Raw genomic sequence first — 20378 nt, forward strand, 5'->3', positions numbered from 1 at the left:
GAGTGCAGGAGCACACGTGTTCGCCCACAGATGAAGCAACCGCAGAACAAACCCTCTGGGACCAGCTTCTTAGGCTACAAATAGGACAGGACGCTGTGCCCATCTGTGCAGTGATTCGTGGGGTTAAGAAAAGTACCAGGTGGCTGTTACTAACGGGATCTTCTTGGGGAGAGGGAAGGAGAGACAAGCTTCAGTCCAGAGGGATGGCCAGATGCTCTGTGGGATTAGGATCAAGTGCTCCTGGTGACGTAAGGACAGGGGGCCGAGGGAGGTGGCCCATTCAGACACACACACAGGAGACCTATGGACAGAGAGGCGTGAAGGCCTAGTTTGCCCAGGAGGAATGATCTCGACGGGGGCCCCCTGGGAAGCAGGTGCAGCCATGTTAGGTCTCAGCAGCTCTGTTTAGAGGAGCAGGCTGGTGGCCAGACATGGGTGAAGGGATGCATAGGACCCTTCTAAGGCCCGACCCCAGACTCAGCCTAAAATAAAACCTCACAGGGAACGTTAGGGGCTGCGGCAGGAAACATGTGCACGACAGACCAGCACAGAGAGTTTGGATTTTGTGCCTGTTTTGAAAAGTACAGATCGTTGGTCCAGCAATTACACCTTGGGGACTTTATGCTGCAGATGTACGTACAGATGCACACGCGCGCGTGCAAAGATAGGAGTGCAGGAATGTCCACTCCAGCCCTGTTTGTAGCAGCAAAGGACTGGAAACAACCTATATTTCCACCCACAGAGGACTAAATGGCTGTGAAAAAAAAACGACACGGAGTCTGACCTGTTGACGTGGAACGACTCGGTGCCATCTTACTGAGGGGCAAAAACAAGGGCAGAGGAGGACTGGCACCCTCGCACGTGTGTACTTGGGCTCTAAAGGGATTATATGTGCACACATGTCTGGTTGAATGATCGCTGAACAACTGTAGCAGACATTAGTTTTCTGGGGAGGAGGCGGGGGAGACTGGAGTGGGACGGGACATAGTTTTACTCATTGTACAGCGGGGCCTTGACTTACGAGTGTCCTGACTAACGAGTTTTTTGAGATACGAGCCATCTCTCAGCCGATTTTTTGCTTTGAGTTTCGAGCTATAATTTGGGTTACGAGCCAGCTTCAGATACCCCACCGCTAGTTGGCGCAGCGAACTCACAGTGAATGCCACAACATCAGCCCAGCATCACGTGTCTCACTTGTTCCCTTTTTGATTTGACATACGAGTAATTTGAGTTACGAGCTTGGTCATGGAACGAATTAAACTCGTAAGTCAAGGTCCCACTGTATTCGGACTTTTGCAATGGCTATTAAAAATAAGTAACACGATTATTTTTAAATACATTTTTAAATAAAAGTCTTGCTTTCTCACCACCTGATTCCTTTTAGACACATCTTCCTTTACTCAGGTTGGAGGCTAATTATTTGAGAGCTGGAGCAGATGCTGGGATGTCACTGGAGCAGGTAGGAGCCCCGGGTTTGCCACACCGCGGAGGAGCAATTACGGCTAATTGGGTTGGCACGTTTGGGAGGCTCGGTGTAATTAAATGCAAACGGTCTGATCTGGACAAAGGGCCAGCCCTGCCTGATGCCGGACAAGCTGCTGGTGTTTGGTGAAGAGCTGCCGCTCTCCCCGGCCAGGGACAGGCAAGGACGTGTGTCTGCCCAGCCCCGGGACCCGCCTTCTCGTAGGGGCTGCGTCCTCCCTGGGTCTCCCGCCTGTCGTCAGTTACCGAAGCCTCAGTGTCTGCGGGCCCCTCCCTGGGCAGGTTCACTAAGGGCCTTGGCAATCTGGTTTTGAATGCCAGGAGGATTTTAATGAGGTTCTAGGTATCTAATCCTGAAGGGATTAGCACCAGTAATAAGATTTAGGGCTCTAATCTTGCTGTGGCTTCTTAAAGCCACGATGAAATAGGAGACACTAACCTGGCCTGAGCGAGATGAGGGTGACAGGGTCACCTTGAAGAGGCAACCTGCTGGGAACAGGAAAGTCCTTTTTCCTCAAGCTCCCCCTAAACAAAGGCAGAGTTAAGGCTGCCCCAAAGCCACTGTTTCAAATGTCACTAACATGACTAAGTAGGTTCGGAGGCAGGGACCTGGAGACGGCTGTTCCGTGTGGCTGGAGACTTTGAGTCATCGCTGTGTCCTGCACAGAATGGGCCTGGCACAGGGGTGTGTCACCAACGTGAGCTGGGTAAGAGGGGCGTCTGAATCATGGGGAGTGAGAGCACACCAAGACCTCAGAATGTGACTGCACTTGGAGAAAGGGCCTTTAAGATGATGACGTTAAAATGGGGTCGTTAGGGTGGGCCCTAACCCAATATGACTGGTGTGTTTTTAAAAAGAGATTAGGCCCTAGCTGGTTTGGTTCAGTGGATAGAGCGTCGGCCTGCAGACTGAAGGGTCCCAGGTTCGATTCCAATCAAGGGCAAGTACCGTGATTTCGGGCTTATCCCAAGTGGGGGGTGTGCAGGAGGCAGCTGATCGATGTTTCTCTCTCATCAATGTTTCTAACGCTCTATCCCTCTCCCTTCCTCTCTGTAAAAAATCAATAAAATATATTTTTTAAAAAAAGAGAGATTAGAGAGATTAGATCCTAGCTGGTTTGGTTCAGTGGATTGGGCATCGGCCTGTGGACTAAAGGGTCCCAGGTTTGATTCCAGTCAAGGGCACATTCCCGGGGGGCGTTCAGGAGGCAGCTGATCAACGATTCTTTCTCATCATTGATGTTTCTCTCTCTCTCTCTCCCTCTCCCTTCCTCTCTGAAATAAATAAAAATGTATTTTAAAAAATTAATCATGACATTAGGTGCAGAAACAAAAGCCGACTCCCTCCCCCGCCTTCAGTTTCTGCCCCTGTGAGATGGGGTGGTTCAGGGCCCGTCGGGGTGTCCCACCATCTCTCTCTCTCTCTCTCTTTTTTTTAAATATATTTTATTGATTTTTTACAGAAAGGAAGGGAGAGGGATAGAGAGTCAGAAACACTGATGAGAGAGAAACATTGATCAGCTGCCTCCTGCACACCCCCCACTGGGGATGTGCCCGCAACCAAGGTACATGCCCTTGACTGGAATCGAACCCGGGACCCTTCAGTCCACAGGCTGATGCTCTATCCACTGAGCCAAAATGGCCAGGGCTGTGCCACTGTCTCTTGAAGACTGGCACAAATTCTACACTGAGAAGAGGCAGGCGGGAGTCAGGGCACACTCGCAGTGAGGACAGAAACCAGGAGACCCACGTGGCCGCGTCCCCTGCTTACTCACCGTAGGTGAACATGCGTGGCGAGGTCAGTTCAATGTTGGGCAGGGCGCCCAGGTGGTTGAGCACCGCGCACCGGTAGCCATTTTTCTGGGCATAGTCAACGAAGGTTCGGATGTACTGCTTCTCGCTGTGGTTGGCGATGCCAGGACAGATGACCATGGTGATGTCATCTGCAGGGTGGCGAAAGAGATCCCGGAATATTCATAAATAATCAGCGACACAATAAATCAGGACACGATTACACGTCACTGGCTTAGAAAACAGTAGGAGGAAATTTAACACACATCCTCTCCCTCAATTCTCTGGGAAAGGATATTTTTCCCTTCTAGCTGGAGCTGCCTCTCAAACTGTTTATCGGGAAGGGCAAGTTTTTAAAATGGCCAATCCGTCATGAACAGACACTTTTGAAATATACAATAAAAACTGTTTACTAGAAAAATGAAGTGAAAGAAAAACCCCACACATAAATCTCAATTTTTTATTATTAGACTCAACAGATACAAAACTATTCTGCCAAGTTGCTAAACAAGTCTCTGAACATTACTTTTTAAAATATATATATATTTTTATTGATTTCAGAGAGGAAGGGAGAGGGAGAGAGAGATAGAAATATCAATGATGAGAGAGAGAATCACTGATTGGCTGCCTCCTGCACGTCCCACACTGGGGATCAAGCCTGCAGCCCGGGCATGTGCCCCTGACTGGAATCGAACCTGGGACCTTTCAGTCCGCAGGCCAATGCTCTATCCACTGAGCCAAACCAGTTAGGGCTGAACAGTACTCTTAATTTCTGTACGAAATTCTGTATCAATGAACAAATGATCAAATGGATTGCACAGACCTCTTTGATCCAACAGCTTTTCTTGCAGGTGTTCATCCTAACTTGTACATTTGCCAAACAACGAATGTACAGGGTAGACTTCTAGTGAGAAGGGAAAATACTTATAATGTCTACTAATTCAAATTTTGGAAAAACAATGTACAGAATGGGAATAAATAAATAAAAATGTTAACATTTTTACAATGGTATGCTGGGTGGTGGGATTATAGTTGATTCGTGCTCTCTTTCAAAAATGTTTCTGTATTGCTCTAGTCGGTTTTGCTCAGTGATTAACAGCATCACCCTTGGACTGAGGGTCACGGGTTCGATTCCCAGTCAAGGGCACATACCTTGGTTACAGGCTTGATCCCTGGCTCTGGTCGGGGCACGCGTGGGAGCCAACCAATTGGGAGCCTCTCTCACACTGATGTTTCTCTCTCTGTCTGCTCCCCTTCCCTCCCAATCTCTCCACAAAAAAAAAGTTTCTGTATTATCTAAACTTTCTAAAATGAGTATTTATTCCTTTTGTACATAAAAATCAGAAACAAATCGTAAAAGGAAAAATGGGCTGTTTTTCTTAGAGCATTTCTTGGATGGGGATTCTCTCTTCCCCAGACCCACCACCATCCACCCTTTGTGGGGGCAGGGGTGATAGAAGGACATGAATGAGTAAAGCAAAGAATCTAAGTGTTTCCCTTTTCCACTTTCCACCTCCGTCCAGGGGGAAAGAGCAGGCTGGTTAAATTACATTTGGTGCTTTCTTGGTAGAAGAAGTATGAGTATTAGAAACGAGAAAAAACATGTCACTGGCCATGGCAGAGACATAAATATTTGAAAGACCAGCTGGGAGGCTTACAAACACAAGGTGAACTCCTAACCTATCATTTATTCATTCCTTCTGGGACTGTTTATTGGGAATCTGCCGTCTGGACTCTGGGGCGTCATACATTCCGGCAGACAGATAATAAACAACCACACAAATACGTTTAGAGAGTGGCAGGTGCCCTCCAGCACTGACGCGGGAAGGCAGGATGGATTTCCTGGGAAGGAAACACTCGTTAGGGGAGGCAGGGACCGTGCCTCGGAGGAGGGGGCATCGGAGCTGAGACCTGAATGACAAAAGGAGGCAGCCACGTGCAAGTCTGGTGACGAGCATTCCAGACAGAGGGACCATAAAGTAACCCTTCGTCACTAGCTACTCAGCAGTTCTTTTACTTTAAGTAACTGAGAGTTAAAGTATGTTTAATCCACCCATAAATTTTTAAAAAATAGATTTTTATTGTTTTCAGAGAGGAAGGGAGAGGGAGAGAGAAAGAGAAACATCCATGATGAGAATCATGGATCGGCTGCTCCTGCACGCCCCCCACTGGGGATCGAGCCCACAACCCAGGCATGTGCCCTGACCGGGAATCGAACCGTGATCTCCCGGTTCATAGGTTGATGCTCAACCACTGAGCCACGCCTGCCAGGCCACCCATAAATATTGCTTGAGCTTTTATAAAACAAAACTGGGTGCCTCTGCACACTACAGAACTCAAAAGACATGTTCTCTTCCGGCAGGAATGGCATTCAGATGGGGCTGCCATCTAACTTCACTTCCTCCAAGCCCTCACTGTGAAGCATTTTATGAGTATTCATTGTGCAGCTGGACAGAGGAATGGAAATAAGAGGAGTCTGTGAGAAACAGGCATCCCAGCTACCTGCCTGATACATAGACCTTAATGTGTCTTTTTGTGCATGGAAACCTAAGGGGGTACCTGGGAGCCTCTATCTGCTGCTTTCCAACCAACACAACCAGCCTACACCGCGTCTCTAAGCTTCAGCTCCGCCATCAGTAACGTAGGGACAATAAGGCTCCCACCTGCTGAGGATTAAATGAGATGATAGTACATATAAAGCACGTATGACAGCTCAGCTTCTGCTGCTATCATCAAGCCAGAGGCCTGGTCCTGGGGAGCCTGGGCTCCGAGTTCTCCCTCATCCCTTTGCACCAAGCTTCTGTCTCTCACAAGAGGATTAGAAACTGCATTCAACAATGGCTGCGAGTTGCACATGGTGACCGGCTCCAGGCTGCACCTGCCAGGTGCTCCCACGTGATGTGTCTCAGCAGATTCCTTACCAGGCCCTGGATACGATGCCTGGTAAGAGTGGTAGCAGGAGTGTGTGTGCACACTGTGCTCCCTCACTGACTAGTGCTCCTTCTATGAGGGATGGCCCGATCCTATGACCTACACTCGCTCACCTCCAACACAATGCTCAGCCAAGGGCTCGAAGAGGTCGAAGGTCGAAGTGGCGCCATCGGACATGGTGATGAACTTCCGGTGCCCATACGGGTGTGGCGACCTCACCCTGCCCATCTTCCCATACAAAGCTGTTTGGATGTGTCCACTTTTCCCCCAGATCAACGGCGGAATGTATCTAAGAAAGAAGGAGACGAGAGGTCAATTTTCTCCACATTCCTTGAATAATGCTCTCAAAAACCTTTGAACAAAAACAGTCTTTAAAGCTATTTAAGATTTTTCTGGACAAATTCTGTACACTAAACATAAATGAGATTTTTTAAGACCTTCCATCCATGCCATGATTTACCCCCTCCCCCATTTATTAATACACCCTGCATCAGATTAGCTTTAGAAATCAGCCAGGTCATGCTTATCTGGACGGGATTTCAAATTTAGGGTGTTCAGTAATTCAACATAGGTTATTTCCATAACGTAGAATAAAAAGAATAAAAAGAACATTTGATACATTATGAACAAGTGCTACACGACAGGGTCAGCCTCCTTATCAAATGATGTGCATAAAGCAGTAGCACAGAGCCCACACTCACGAATGCTCTCTTCTTCGCCTCCCCTAACACCACAGGTTAGGTTACTCCTCTCACCAAACCTGCTCTGTTACACCGGGAAGGGCTGCAAACTCTTCTAAGAGCCTGTGAGTGCCTGGGGCGTCTGTGTGGGGGGTGGGAGGGCATTGTAAGCCCCACAGAATGCGCTGGAAGGGCAGAGCAATGTAAATATTGGTTGAACTGTAAATATTATAAAGGCTGGTGAGCCTACGCAAGGCATGACGCCACCTTAACAACTGTCCTTCGTGAAAACTTGGAGTGACTGGTCCTGGGGTAGGAAGCTCAAAACCCACAAGCTAATTACTGGGAAAAGGAGACACGCCATGCTGCATTTAGGAAATGTTTACATTTCACAACCACAGTGCAAGAGGATCCCATTTACGGAAACGGCTACTGGTTTCTCTTCTGCAGCTTTGAGCCCAAGCGTGACAGCTGGCTAGGGTTTATGTTTTATATAAACTAGATCCCTGTATCATAAAATGGCAATGACACCAATCCTTCATCTCTGCATTGTATCCCAGTGGTGAGCATTCTATTAACAGTTTACCTTAACCTATTTGTCAATTCATGCCATCACTTCCATCAGGCCAGATGATCCCAGAATTCCTTCTTTAAAAAAAATTGTATTTATATACATATATATTTTTTATTGTTTTCAGAGAGGAAGGGAGAGGGACAGAGGGAGACAAACATCAATGATGAGAGAGAATCACTGATTGGCTGCCTCCTGCACATCCCCCAATGGGGATCGAGCCCGAAACCCGGGCATCTGCCCTGACCAAGAATCTAACAGTAACCTCCTGGTTCATAGGTTGATGTTCAACCACTGAACAGTGCCAGCTGGGCCTAAAAAATCTTCTTAAATTAAACCTGGTTTGCTCCTTTTTTTTTTTTTTTTTTTTTTTGTAATTCATTAAATCTACACAAACTTAAGAGATGTGAAGCTATCGCCTGAAGCAAGTCAGTTCCCAGAGGAGCTTCCTCTTTGGGGATGGGTTGGAGAGGGAAGAGTATTTTAAGACCCAAGAACATGAAGCCACTTGCCAGCATGAAGCCACTGACCACAGGTCCAAGTCTCAGAGCAGAAACCATGGCGTTAGGAAAGCAGATGAAGGCATTTATAAGAGACTAGAGGCCTGGTGCACGAATTCGTGCATGGGTGGGGTCCCTCGGCCTGGCCGGCGATTGAGGCCATCAGGGCCATCTCGTCTAGTCCCCATTGGGGCTGATTGGGGCCGGCCAGCCAGGGTGAGGGACAGTGGAGGTTGGTCAGCCACGGGAGGTTGGGAGAGCACTGACCACCAGGGGGCAGCTTCTGCATTAAGCGTCTGCCCCCTGGTGGTCAGTGTGCAGTGACCAGTCGATGGGTCATAACAATTGCTTAGGCTTTTATATAGAGAGATACTGACAAAATAATATGCACTCTAACAATGTGAATTCTGCTGTAGCATGATTGGAGTCTGGCTACTGTGTTCTTTCAGGCTATTTGGCATCATTTTCAGACTGAATTAAAATTCAGCCTGGGATAAAGTTGTCAAGATATGTATACATGTGCGTGTGCGTGTGTGTGTGTGTGTGTGTTGTGTGTGTTCTTTCTCTAAGCAACTGCCTTGGGATCCTGAGACCTTCTCAGTTCAGCTGTGCACAGTGGAAGTTAAACAGTCTTTAGTTTTATGACAATTACCACCGACTGATCAAACACTGCGTTTTAACTGACTTCCCAATAACACACCACCAGGGTTTACAAAATTGAAACTGTGGACAGTCTTTACTGCGGTGGGGTTTTTCGGTGTTTATGTAACTAATCCACGTACCAAAAAAGTTGCAAAAGAAAAAACCAGAGCCCTGGCCGGTTTGGCTCAGTGGATAGAGGCCATCTCGTCTAGTCCCCATTGGGGCTGATTGGGGCCGGCCAGCCAGGGTGAGGGACAGTGGAGGTTGGTCAGCCACGGGAGGTTGGGAGAGCACTGACCACCAGGGGGCAGCTTCTGGCAGCCTTTACTGTGGTGGGGTTTTTCGGTGTTTATGTAACTCATCCACATACCAAAGAAGTTGCAAAAAAAATCCCCGGAATTGGTGCCTAGGCACCTGGCCTAGTTAAGGGAGGAAATATGGGCCAAAACAATGAAAAAAATTAGAAATGTATATAAACACACAAGCACTTAAGAGATGCCACTGAAAAGGTACATGGAGGAACATGCTTTACTCTAACTACCTGTGTGGTGGTTGTCTGAAAACATAGCTGCCAAGTTCCACCTATTCCTGTCCCCACAGGCTGCTTGTTCCCACGGGACCTAGAAGCCTCCCCACCCTGCATGAGTGCAGGCTGCTTGCCACTGGTTTGGGCTCGCAGAATGTGCGGTGGAAGGAATGCGGTCAGATCTGGGCCTGGCCTTTCTCAGGCCTGGAGGCCTGGCGGCTTCTTGTACCTCCTGGGCCTGGCACCATGCTGGAAAGAGGCGGGGACTCATTACCCTGAGGTAGTAAGGAGTGGGCCTAGAGCATGTGAATGGAACTGAGAGCTATGTACATTTCACATTTTAAAATACGTATTTTATTGATTTTTTACAGAGAAGAAGGGAGAGGGAATAGAGAGTTAGAAACTGCCATGAGAGAGAAACATCAATCAGCCACCTCCTGCACACGCGCTACTGGGGATGTGCTCGCAACCAAGGTACATGCCCTTGACCGGAATCGAACCTGGGCCCCTTCAGTCCGCAGGCCGACGCTCCATCCACTGAGCCAAACTGGTTAGGGCACATTTCAAATTTTAGAGGATCACTACATTGCCTCTCTCAAAAGACAGAGCAATCACCTAGCCAGTGTGGCTCAGTAGTTGAGTGTTGACCTATGAACCAGGAGGTCACAGTTCAATTCCCAGTCAGGGCACATGCCCGGGTTGTGGGCGCGATCCCCAGTGTGGGGAGTGCAGGAGGCAGCCAATCAGTGATTCTCTCTCATCGCTGATGTTTCTATCTCTCTCCCTCTCCCTTCCTCTCTGAAATCAATAAATATATATTTTTTAAAAAAGACAGACCAATTGACACTCCCACCAATTATGCATGAAAATACCTGTTGTTTTCCTCACCCTCATCAATAATTGGTGTTATCAATCTTTTACTTTTTGGCCACTCTGATAAGCCAAAAAAATGGGTATTTTATTTCAATTTGTATTTCTTAGGTTTGACCCAATCTATGGTGAAAACAGCTTCTTATTTGCATTTCCCTGATTCATATATTTATCTCTCTCTTTCCCCTCCCTTCCTCTCTGAAATCAATCAATATATATATTTTTAAAAAAGACAGACCAATTGACACTGCCACCAATTATGCATGAAAATACCTGTTGTTTTCTTCACCCTCATCAATAACTGGTGTTATCAATCTTTTACTTTTTGGCCACTTTGATAAGCCAAAAAAAAATGGGTATTTTATTTCAGTTTGTATTTAAGTTTGACCCAATCTGTGAAAACAGTTTCTTATTTGCATTTCCCTGATTCATATATTTATTAATTATTTGTATTTCTTTTGTGAATTGTCTGTCCATGTGCTTTGTCCATTTTTTTCCTTTTGATTTGTAGGTATTGTTTTATCACCTCTACAGGAAGTCATTATATATTATGTTGCGAAGGTTTCCACCTAGTCTATTGTATATCTTCATTTTTATCTTTTGTCTTACATAACTTTTATGTAGTGTCTAAATTTGTTAGTGTTTTTCTATTAAAACCTTTGTGTTTTGCACTTTTTTTAAAAAAGAACTATCCTAACACCCAATTATAAATATATTCCCCAACATTTTCTTCTATTACTCCTGCCATCTTTAAAAATATATTGCCCTAAATCCACTTATTTCTGTAAAGGATAAGAAGTAAATGAATTTTTTCCCTAACAGTTACCTACCTGATCGGGGTGCATGTAGGAGGCAACCAATTGATGTGTTTCTCTTACATCGATGTTTCTCTCTGTCTTTCCCTCTCTTTTCCACTCTCTAAACAAACAAACAAAACAATATATATATATGTCAAGTTTCCAATTAAATATTTCGACTTGTTCCCATATCTCTATTCTGGTCCATCGATCAATTTGTCTATTCTTGTGTCATATGACACTGCTTTCAATACCACAGCTCTATGGAATATTTTGAGAGCTGATAGTGCAGGCCTCCTCCATTCTTTTTCAAACTCTCTTGACAGATTTCTGGCATTTTATTTTCCAGGTGAACTATAGGAGCAGCTTGTTCTATGAAAATCTTGGGGTTTTTAATTGGAAACACATTCTGCCTTGGGGAAAACTGACATCTATACAATTCTGACTTGTCTCACCCAAGAGCAGGGGCACTTAGGTCCTATAGTAAGACTTTATAGCTTGCAGCATGTGTCAATGCTGTTTTTACTACGCTAATTTGCATGTACTTCACGTTGTGTGTGTGTGTGTGTGTGTGTGTGTGTGTTGTTTTTAGCTATTCTTAGAGTCAGCATCTGGGCTGTTTATTCCTAATTATCTGAAAGCAGAGGCGATGTCTTCTAGTTTACTAACCACATGGGGTTTTGTCATATTGTACTGTGGCCAGTGGTTAGTAAATGCTCGTCCCTAAGCAAGCAGCTAGACCACAGCACCATACAGAGGCCAGCCTGCCCTTGTCTCCTGGACCTATTTATAATCAGCATCTGGCTGTACTAACAGAACTGCCCCTGGGACAGACCGCAAGGGAAAATCTAGACCCCCTCCCACCAGACACACACAGATGAGTTCACATGAGCAAGGACAGATGGTCGGTGGGCTGTTTTAAAGAGAGTTGAAAAAAATAAAGGTGACTCATGCTCTTCTTTGCCCTAAATCTGTGGGTGACTAATTCTCCCTAAGGGGACCCAGGTCCCTTGGCTGAAGATCAAACCACGTTATGGCTGTTGAATCCAGACGTAGGTCCTCAGAGAGAGAGGTTGTTTCTGAGCGCTCATCTCTGAGGCGAGGCCTGGGTTAGGTCCCTCATTGAGTCTCCACAGTAACTCTGAGCGATGGTAACACCCCCATTTTACAGATGAGGAAAACAGAGTCTTGACCTGCCTGGTTTCACAAAGACCGGATTCAGGGCCAGGTCTCTGAGTTCTGTCCAGAGCTTTTCTTTCTATGTCACACTCAAGACTTTTTAACTACATAGAAGTCAAAATAATGAACATCTTTTCATTTTTTTTTAATCCTCACCTGGGGCTATTTTTCCATTGATTTTTAGAGAGAGTGGAAGAGAGAGGGAGAGACAGAGAGAAACATCGATGTGAGAGAAACACATAGATTGGCTGCCTCCTGTATGCGCCCTGACCAGGGCTTGGACCAGAGGATCCTGCAACCAAGGTACGTGCCCTTGACTAGAATCGAACCTGGGACCCTTCAGTCCACAGGGCGACGCTCTATCTACTGAGCCAAATCGGCTAGGGCAAAATAATGAACATCTTTGTGCCTGTTTTTTTCCTGTCTGATCAACTGTTAGAATGTTATATTAAATCCTGTTTAGCCAAGTTGATAGTTAAATTTGCTGGAACTTCTCTTTGGTGTTATTCATGAACTACATTAAACAAACAAAAAAACCCCCAAACACATTTCTTTGATTTTACATGTTTTTGCACAACTGTAACCAACTTTTTGATGTTAGCGAAGTTTTTCTGCAGGAGATCCATCTGGGGGTACTTAATGCGAATATTCACACTTGATTATTCCTACGATGAGGATGAGGCCGGAGTGTTAACAGAATCACACTGAACATGTCCCCCAAGAGAACGAGACCCAGGAGAGGGGGGGTAAGAGCGAGAGGATGGAGGTGCTTCAGGAAAGGTGAGAGGTGTCCGATTTGGGGAGGAATTTTTTTATGCCACTCAGCGAGGGAGGATAAACTAATCAGGATGAGCACCAGTGGGGTGGGGGGCGGGGGGAGACCCTGTGAGCAAAGCTTTGTGGCAGCTCCAAAAGCCAGAAAACTGAGCTCCAGGCCTCGTGTGTGTGTGTGTGTGTGTGCGTGTATACGTGTGTGTGTGTACATGTCTGTGTGTGTACACAAGCTTGTGTGCACACAGGGGAGGTAAGGAAGCAGGGAGGGGGCAAAACCCTTTAGGGTTTAGGGCAGTGATGGCGAACCTATGACACGCGTGTCAGAGGTGACACGCGAACTCATTTTTTTGGTTGATTTTTCTTTGTTCAATGGCAGTTAAATATATAAAATAAATATCAAAAATATAAGTCTTTGTTTTACTATGGTTGCAAATATCAAAAAATTTCTATATGTGACACGGCACCAGAGTTGTTAGGGTTTTTCAAAATGCTGACACGCCGAGCTCAAAAGGTTCGCCATCACTGGTTTAGTGGAACATTCTGTAGGCACTTATGCTGAATCCTGACCTGCCAGAGCCCCCCCTCCACGGGCCTGGAACCCAGGACTCTTGCTGCTCCCACCACAGACCCCTATGGCTCCCTCTGTGGCCTCTCTGCCCCATCCGGCCTGACTGACCTGAGCCAGGAGGGTAGGAGCAGGTCATCTGTGAGCCCACCCCCTTGGCTCCCCCTTCTCCCCTGGGATACAGCCCCCGGAAGTCCCTCCTCCTCAGGAGGCAGATGTGGAGTGGACCCTGCACTGGCCGCACAGTCCTGCTGGGGCATGACCGAGGCTGGGAAACGGCTCCATCATTAGCTTCGGGAACTGCCATCTTGGCCAGCGGCACATTCAGCTTCCCAAGCGCTCACTAATGGGCTCATCAGGACCACGCTGTGAACACAGCACTGCCCCACTGGAGGCAAATACTTCTTCGCAGCCGCCACACATTACGTTTCCCTGTTGCTGGATGTTCCCGGCCTGAATCGCAGGCTTTTCTGCACAGGAAAATTCTAACGCAGCGACTGCTTGGTTTTCGCCTGGAATGACCAAAAGTGGCCGTGTGACAAAGAAAGAACACATCTTCTGTCCCTGCAACTGGTTTCTAAATATGGGCCAGAGGCCACGGGGCAAGCTGGCACCTCGGTGACCCATTGTGTGTTATGAAACCCAAATGTCAGAAGAACAGGCGCACAAGTGAGTTACAATAAAACTGCTTAAAAACCACCACCAGCCAAAACCGGTTTGGCTCAGTGGATGGAGCGTCGGTCTGCGGACTGAAAGGTCCAGGGTTCGATTCCGGTCAAGGGCATGTACCTGGGTTGCGGGCACATCCCCAGTGGGAGATGTGCAGGAGGCAGCTGATCGATGTTTCTCTCTCATCGATGTTTCTAACTCTCTATCTCTCTCCCTTCCTCTCTGTTAAAAAATCAATAAAATATATTAAAAAAAAAAAAAAAAACCACCACCAGACAAAATAAACTCCATTTTCAAGTCCAGAGGAAACCAGTTAAAATGCCTCAGAATTCTATTCACAGGGTAAACGTATCCGATCACATTCTCTACCTGCTCCACAAACAGCGTTCAGGACTGGCCAGGCTCCTCCCAAAAGCACAGCCTTCTCTCCCTGTGTCTCAACTTGGTGTTTTATTTTCTTCAAAGATATTTTTATTGATTTCAGAGGAAGAAAGAGGGAGTGAGAGAAACATCAATGATGAGAGAGAGTCATTGATCAGCCGCCTCCTGCACGCCCCCTACTGGGGATCGAGCCTGCAACCCAGGCATGTGCCCGACCGGGAATCGAACTGTGACCTCCTGGTCCATGGGTCCAGGTTCAACCACTGAGCCACGCTGGCCACGCTCAACCTGGTTTTGACACTGTGCTCTACATGGGCTTGGAGTTTAGGAGTCTCCAGGGTTCAGGCAACAATACCATCCGCTGAAGAACTAGTCCTGCAAAGAGCCAGCCAACTGCTAGTTGCCTAAGGAGGAGACTGCAGTGAGGCTCCCAGAGCCCACAGCAGGCGCTCACAATGATCAAAGAGAATTATTGACTGGTTGCTCCTCCACTCAGCCTGCTTGCCCAGCCTGTCCACAGAAGACACCTCAGCTTCCATATTGCTAACTAAGGATTTGAGAAAACCGCCAGTGCTAACCAAACAGGGCGTACGCTGACGCACAGCACACAGGACACCTTTGATCTGTCCCTGTCTCCCCCGCTCACTCCTCTTGTGTTTGGAGAACGCGCACATAGATGTCAATGGTCTACCCTTCGGCCAACTCAGTATTGCCTCTTGCTGGGGTCCAACCCCAGCAGGTCCAGGGGTCCCCAAAGGTGTGGACGGAGTTGGCGAAGAAGGAATGACACGGAGACAGCGTTCAGTTGATCAGCAGCCTTGCCAGGATCTCTAGGCACAATCTCCAGCCAAGTTCTGTGTCTATGCTCTCTTGCTAAGTTCTTCTGGCTCTCGGTTCTGTGTAGGTTCTATCTTCTAGGTTCTGTCTTCTATGTTCTGTCTTCTAAGTTCTGTGTCCTAAGTTCTGTGTCCTGTTGTCTTGTTGCATCTGTATTTATTCCAGTTGATTCTAATCCTATCAATCTCTATTCCAAAGGTTAGGGCGTTTCTTATCTCCATTCCAGGGAGTAAAGAAAAGCATGATTGTTCGTAGTTAGTGATTAATTACCCGCCTGGCACTTAGTTAAGAGGTTTTATTCCCTCCCTAACTTCAGGGGAAAATCCCTACCTGGGGAAACAACCTTTCTTGGAGAGGTGACCTTGGTTAAAACACAGCGCCAAGAAGGTGAGCAAACATATTAAGAACAGTATGCCATATATGCCAGGTCCCTTGAAACAGCAATGATGGAATGGCTCCCGGCAGCCTCTCCATCCCTTCTCGACACAAGACCACCTCAAAAATCTATGCTGGGGAAGGGGAGAGGGAATATGAGTGCTGAAACTTCACATCGTATCTGCTACTATTCCTAGTGCAGGGAAGCTTGAGTACCTCCTGTGAAGTTCCCATATTATCTAGATGGAATGCCCTTTAAGAACACTGGAATCAGCCCTAGCTGGTGTGACTCAGTGGCTAGAGCGTCGGCCTGCGGACTGAAGGGTCCCAGGTTCGATTCCGGTCAAGGGCATGTACCTGGGTTGCGGGGCACATTCCCAGTGGGGGGCGTGCAGGAGGCAGCTGATGGATGTTTCTCTCTCATCGATGTTTCTGACTCTCTATCCCTCTCCTTTCCTCTCTGTAAAAAATCAATAAAATATATTTTTTAAAAAAAAGAGTTGACTATGAGGCCCTGGCTGGTTTGGGCTCCGCGGATAGAGCATCAGCCTGCGGACTGAAGGGTCCTGGGTTCAGTTCCCATCAGGGGCACATGCTTGGGTTGTGGGCTCGATCCTCAGTAGGGGGCGTGCAGGAGGCAGCCAGTCAATGATTCTCTTTGATCATTGATTATTCTATCCCTCTTTCCTTCTTTCCCTTCCTCTCTGAAATCAATAAAAATATTTTTTTTTAAAAAAGAGTTGACTATGAGGATTAAGTTACTGATCAAATGAGCATATGTCCCTTTCGTTGATGTGCAGAAAAGAATTCAGAAACTGGCAAGCAATGATGTTAGAAAAAAGATGGGTTCTTTTTTTTTTAATATTTTATTAATTTTTTACAGAGAGGAAGGGAGAGAGATAGAAAGTTAGAAACATCGATGAGAGAGAAACATCGATCAGCTGCCTCCTGCACATCTCCTACTGGGGATGTGCCTGCAACCCAGGTACATGCCCTTGACCGGAATCGAACCTGGGACCTTTCAGTCCGCAAGCCGACGCTCTATCCACTGAGCCAAACCGGTTTCGGCAAAGATGGGTTCTTAAAATGTTGGTTTTGTTAGTTTTTTTAAAAATATATTTTATTGATTTTTTTTCAGAGAGGAAGGGAGAGGGATAGAGAGTTAGAAACATCGATGAGAGAAAGATCGATCAGCTGCCTCCTGCACACCCCCTCCTGGGGATGTGCCTGCAACCAAGGTACATGCCCTTGACCGGATTCGAACCCGGGGCCCTTCAGTCCGCAGGCTGACGCTCTATCCACTGAGCCAAACCTGTTAGGGCAGTTTTGTTTGTCTTGAAGGGGTACTAGCACTGCCCCCGCTGTCCATAATAAAACACATTTAAAGCTACAAATATGCTAATAGTCTATATATTCAGGATTATCAACAGACCAGAATGTACTGAAATATGTATAAATACATCCTGAAATTTAGTACAAGAAAAAGATGGCATTTCAATAAATGGGGTAATGATGGCTTTTCTATTAAATGGCGTTGGGCAAAGGGTAGCATCTAGAAAAATACTAAGTTAGAGCCACACTTCACACCAAGATAAATTCCAGAGGCATCGAACATGTCAACATAGAAAATGAAACCATACTAGACGTGTAGAGCTTTTTTCATAATCCTACGATGAAAAAGACCTTTCTGAATAAAACAGAAATCCCAGAAGCCATAAAAGAAAGAACCAAAAGGTTTGACTATGCAAACATTTTGTAAAATTCGGAGTGCAAATACCACCACGGGCAAAGTGAAAAAACAAATGACAAACTGAAAACAAATATTTGCAACTCATAGCACAAAAGGCGAATTTCCCTAGGCCATAAAGGGCTCTCTCAAATGATTGGGGAAAAGACCAGTGATCATCAAATGAATGGGTGGGTGGGGGTTACCAGAAAAGGAAATACAAAGAGTTTTTAAATATAAAAAAGGGGCACAGCCTCTTTCAGAAGCGACATACAAATTAAAACCATAGTGAGAAAAAAAAATTTTACCTACCAGATTAAATATCAAAAAATAGATGAAGCCCTCATGTTGGCAATGTTTCGGGGAAACAGACACTCATTCGGTGCCTGTGGGGTCAGGGGACGCCTGAGGGGACAGAGCAACAACGTTTGCCAGGCACACAACCTCTGGGCCAGCATCCAGTTGACCCTACACTGACACAGGTGCACGTGATATAAGTACAAAATTATCTATTGTGCAGCATCGGGAAGCCAAAGGTTGGAAATAAATAAAAGCTCCCATTAGGAAACTGGTTAGACAAGTGACAGTCTATTTTTGTAATATATTTTTGTTGATTTTAGAGAGGAAGGGAGGGGGAGAGGGAGAGGGAAAGGGAGAGGGAGAGAGGGAGAGAGGGAGAGAGAGAGAGAGAGACATCAATGATGAGAGAGAATCATCAATCGGCTGCCTCCTGCGCCCCACACTGGGGATGGAGCTCACAACCTGGGCATGTGCCCTGACCAGGAATCAAACTGTGACCTCCTGGTTCGTACGTCAATGCTCAACCACTGAGCCATGCTGGCCGGGCAAATGACAGTCTATTATGTAACACTAAGCAGCCATGACAAAAATGGAGGAAGCTACTTATTCCTATATTCTTATGGAAGACTCAGGGATATTTCATGAAGAAAAGCAAGGTGAGAGTATATAGCATACTGCTATTTGTGTAATAAAAGGAAAAGGGGTGTGTGTGTGTGTGTGTGTGTGTAACTGCCGTTTTTGCAATCATGAAACTGGAAACATTAGTTGAAGGGAACGGGATGGTGGCTGGGGGAGTGTTTTAATGTAAATGTATGACCGGTTTTATAAAATAAAGGGGTTAAGGCCGAAACTGGTTTGGCTCGGTGGATAGAGCGTCGGCCTGCGGACTGAAGGGTCCCAGGTTCGATTCCGGTCAAGGGCATATACCTGGGTTGCGGGCACATCCCCAGTGGGGGATGTGCAGGGGGCAGCTGGTCGATGTTTCTCTCTCATCAATGTTTCTGGCTCTCCCTCTCCCTTCCTCTCCTTCCTCTCTGTGGAAAGTCAATAAAATATATTTAAAAAAAAATAAATAAAGGGGTTAAGGATGCTTATGAGATCTATAACTATTCTAAATTTACTCTGATAAACACAGGAGCCTACTGGTAGCCAGGGCGACACTGAAGGAGAAAACAAGATTGCAGATTCTACGGTGACCTTGACGGAGAGAGCTATGTGGAAACACAGCCGCTACTGCTTGCGCCTTGAGCAGAAATGGCAGAGGAAGGAAACGCTGCAGCCGCCCTGGAGCTGTCACGGGTCCAAACTGCTGAAAGAAGCCACTGTCCATGGCTGTGGGTTAGCCCCGCCGGAACAGCAGCCCTCGCCCGTGGCATGAGAACACAGAAAAATATTTCCTCAAACCGTCAACCACCCCACCCTCGTGAAAACTCACAGCAGCTTAGGCACCACGTCTCCATTCTTGTCCGCACCCCAGGAGAGCATTGCAAAACCACAGAAATAAGCAGGTTCTAGAAAGTTCTAAAAAGCGAAGTCCATCTCTCTTTATACATGAAGGACGAATGCAAAAGACAACGGCTGGTGTCAGGGCTCATACTTATTATCTATAACTAGAGGCCTAGTGCATGAAATTCATGCACTCGGGGGGGTCCCCCAGCCTGGCCTGTGCCCTCTTGCAGTCTGGGAGCCCTCGGGGGTTGTCTGACTGAAGGCTTAGGCCCCCCCTAAGCCGGCAGTCAGACATCCTTAGCGCTGTAGCTGACATGGGAGAGGCTCCTGCCACCACTGCAGCGTTCGCCAGTCTGTGAGCCCGGCTTCTGGCTGAGTGGCGCTCCCCCTGTGGGAGCACACTGACCACCAGGGAGCAGCTCCTGCATTGATTGTCTGCTCCCTGGTGGTCAGTGTGTGTCATAGCCACTGGCTGTTTGGCCATTCGGTCAATTTGCATATTAGCCTTTCATTATATAGGATAATAAAAGCGTAATATGCTAATTAGACCAGACATCCTTCCAGACGTCCCTCCGGATGACCTTCCAGACGAAGTCGGGGCTGCAAGGGAAGCCTGGGTCCCGGGTGCCAGAGGGAAGCCGGTGCTGGCAGCTGGGGGAAGGAAGGCCTACTCTCGCACGAATTTTGTGCACCGGGCCTCTAGTTAGCAATAAACAATATACAACTTTTAAAACTATGAAGGATGACATGCATATTCAGAGGCCTCTGTTTTACTTCACATCAATTGGAAACAGCTCACCGAGACCCCGGCTGGGGTCTCAGAGAGCCTTGGAACCTGGAGTTTCAGGGCCTACACTCTGCACAGCTAAGGGACGTTTCTTTGGTCATTTCTGTCCCTCCACTTTCTCTAGCCCCTTTCTGGAACTACTGTTACTTAGATACTGGATTTCTTGGACTGATTCTCTAATTTCTCTTCCACGTTCCTCTTTAGTCCTCGTTTTCTACTTTCTGGAAGAGATCCTCCTTCTTATTTTCTAATCCCTCTATGAAATCTTTTCCTCTCTCCTCCAAAAGCGCCCCCTGTTCGGACGGAGTGTTCCCATTCTATGGTCTCTTCTTGTCCCAGAGCCTGCATCTCTCTGAGCATGCTCATTACAGGTTTTCCTGCTCAAGCTGTTTGGTTCCTTTCATTGTGCGTCCTCCACTTCATCTGCTTGCTGCGTATTTTTGTCTTTCATGTTTGAGGCTTTCTTCAGACATCCAGTGACTCCTGATTTTCTGCTCATACTGCAGGGTGAGGCAGTGAGAAGCAGATGCAGAGCTGTCTGCCCAC

The 20378-nt window shown here is 46.8% G+C and overlaps 1 protein-coding gene across 1 annotated transcript in view; it reads right to left on the minus strand.

The window, feature by feature from the left end:
• Positions 1–20378, minus strand: part of ABHD2 (abhydrolase domain containing 2) — a 69249-nt gene that overhangs the window by 16800 nt on the left and 32071 nt on the right. The window contains exons 3-4 of the mRNA XM_006756278.2: positions 6318–6493; positions 3258–3425 (exon numbers count right to left, since the gene is read on the minus strand). Coding sequence (XP_006756341.1) covers positions 3258–3425; positions 6318–6493 — 344 coding nt within the window. The remainder of the gene's footprint in view (positions 1–3257; positions 3426–6317; positions 6494–20378) is intronic.

Source organism: Myotis davidii, unplaced genomic scaffold (genome assembly GCF_000327345.1).
Source record: "Myotis davidii unplaced genomic scaffold, ASM32734v1 scaffold954, whole genome shotgun sequence".
NCBI lineage: Eukaryota > Metazoa > Chordata > Mammalia > Chiroptera > Vespertilionidae > Myotis > Myotis davidii.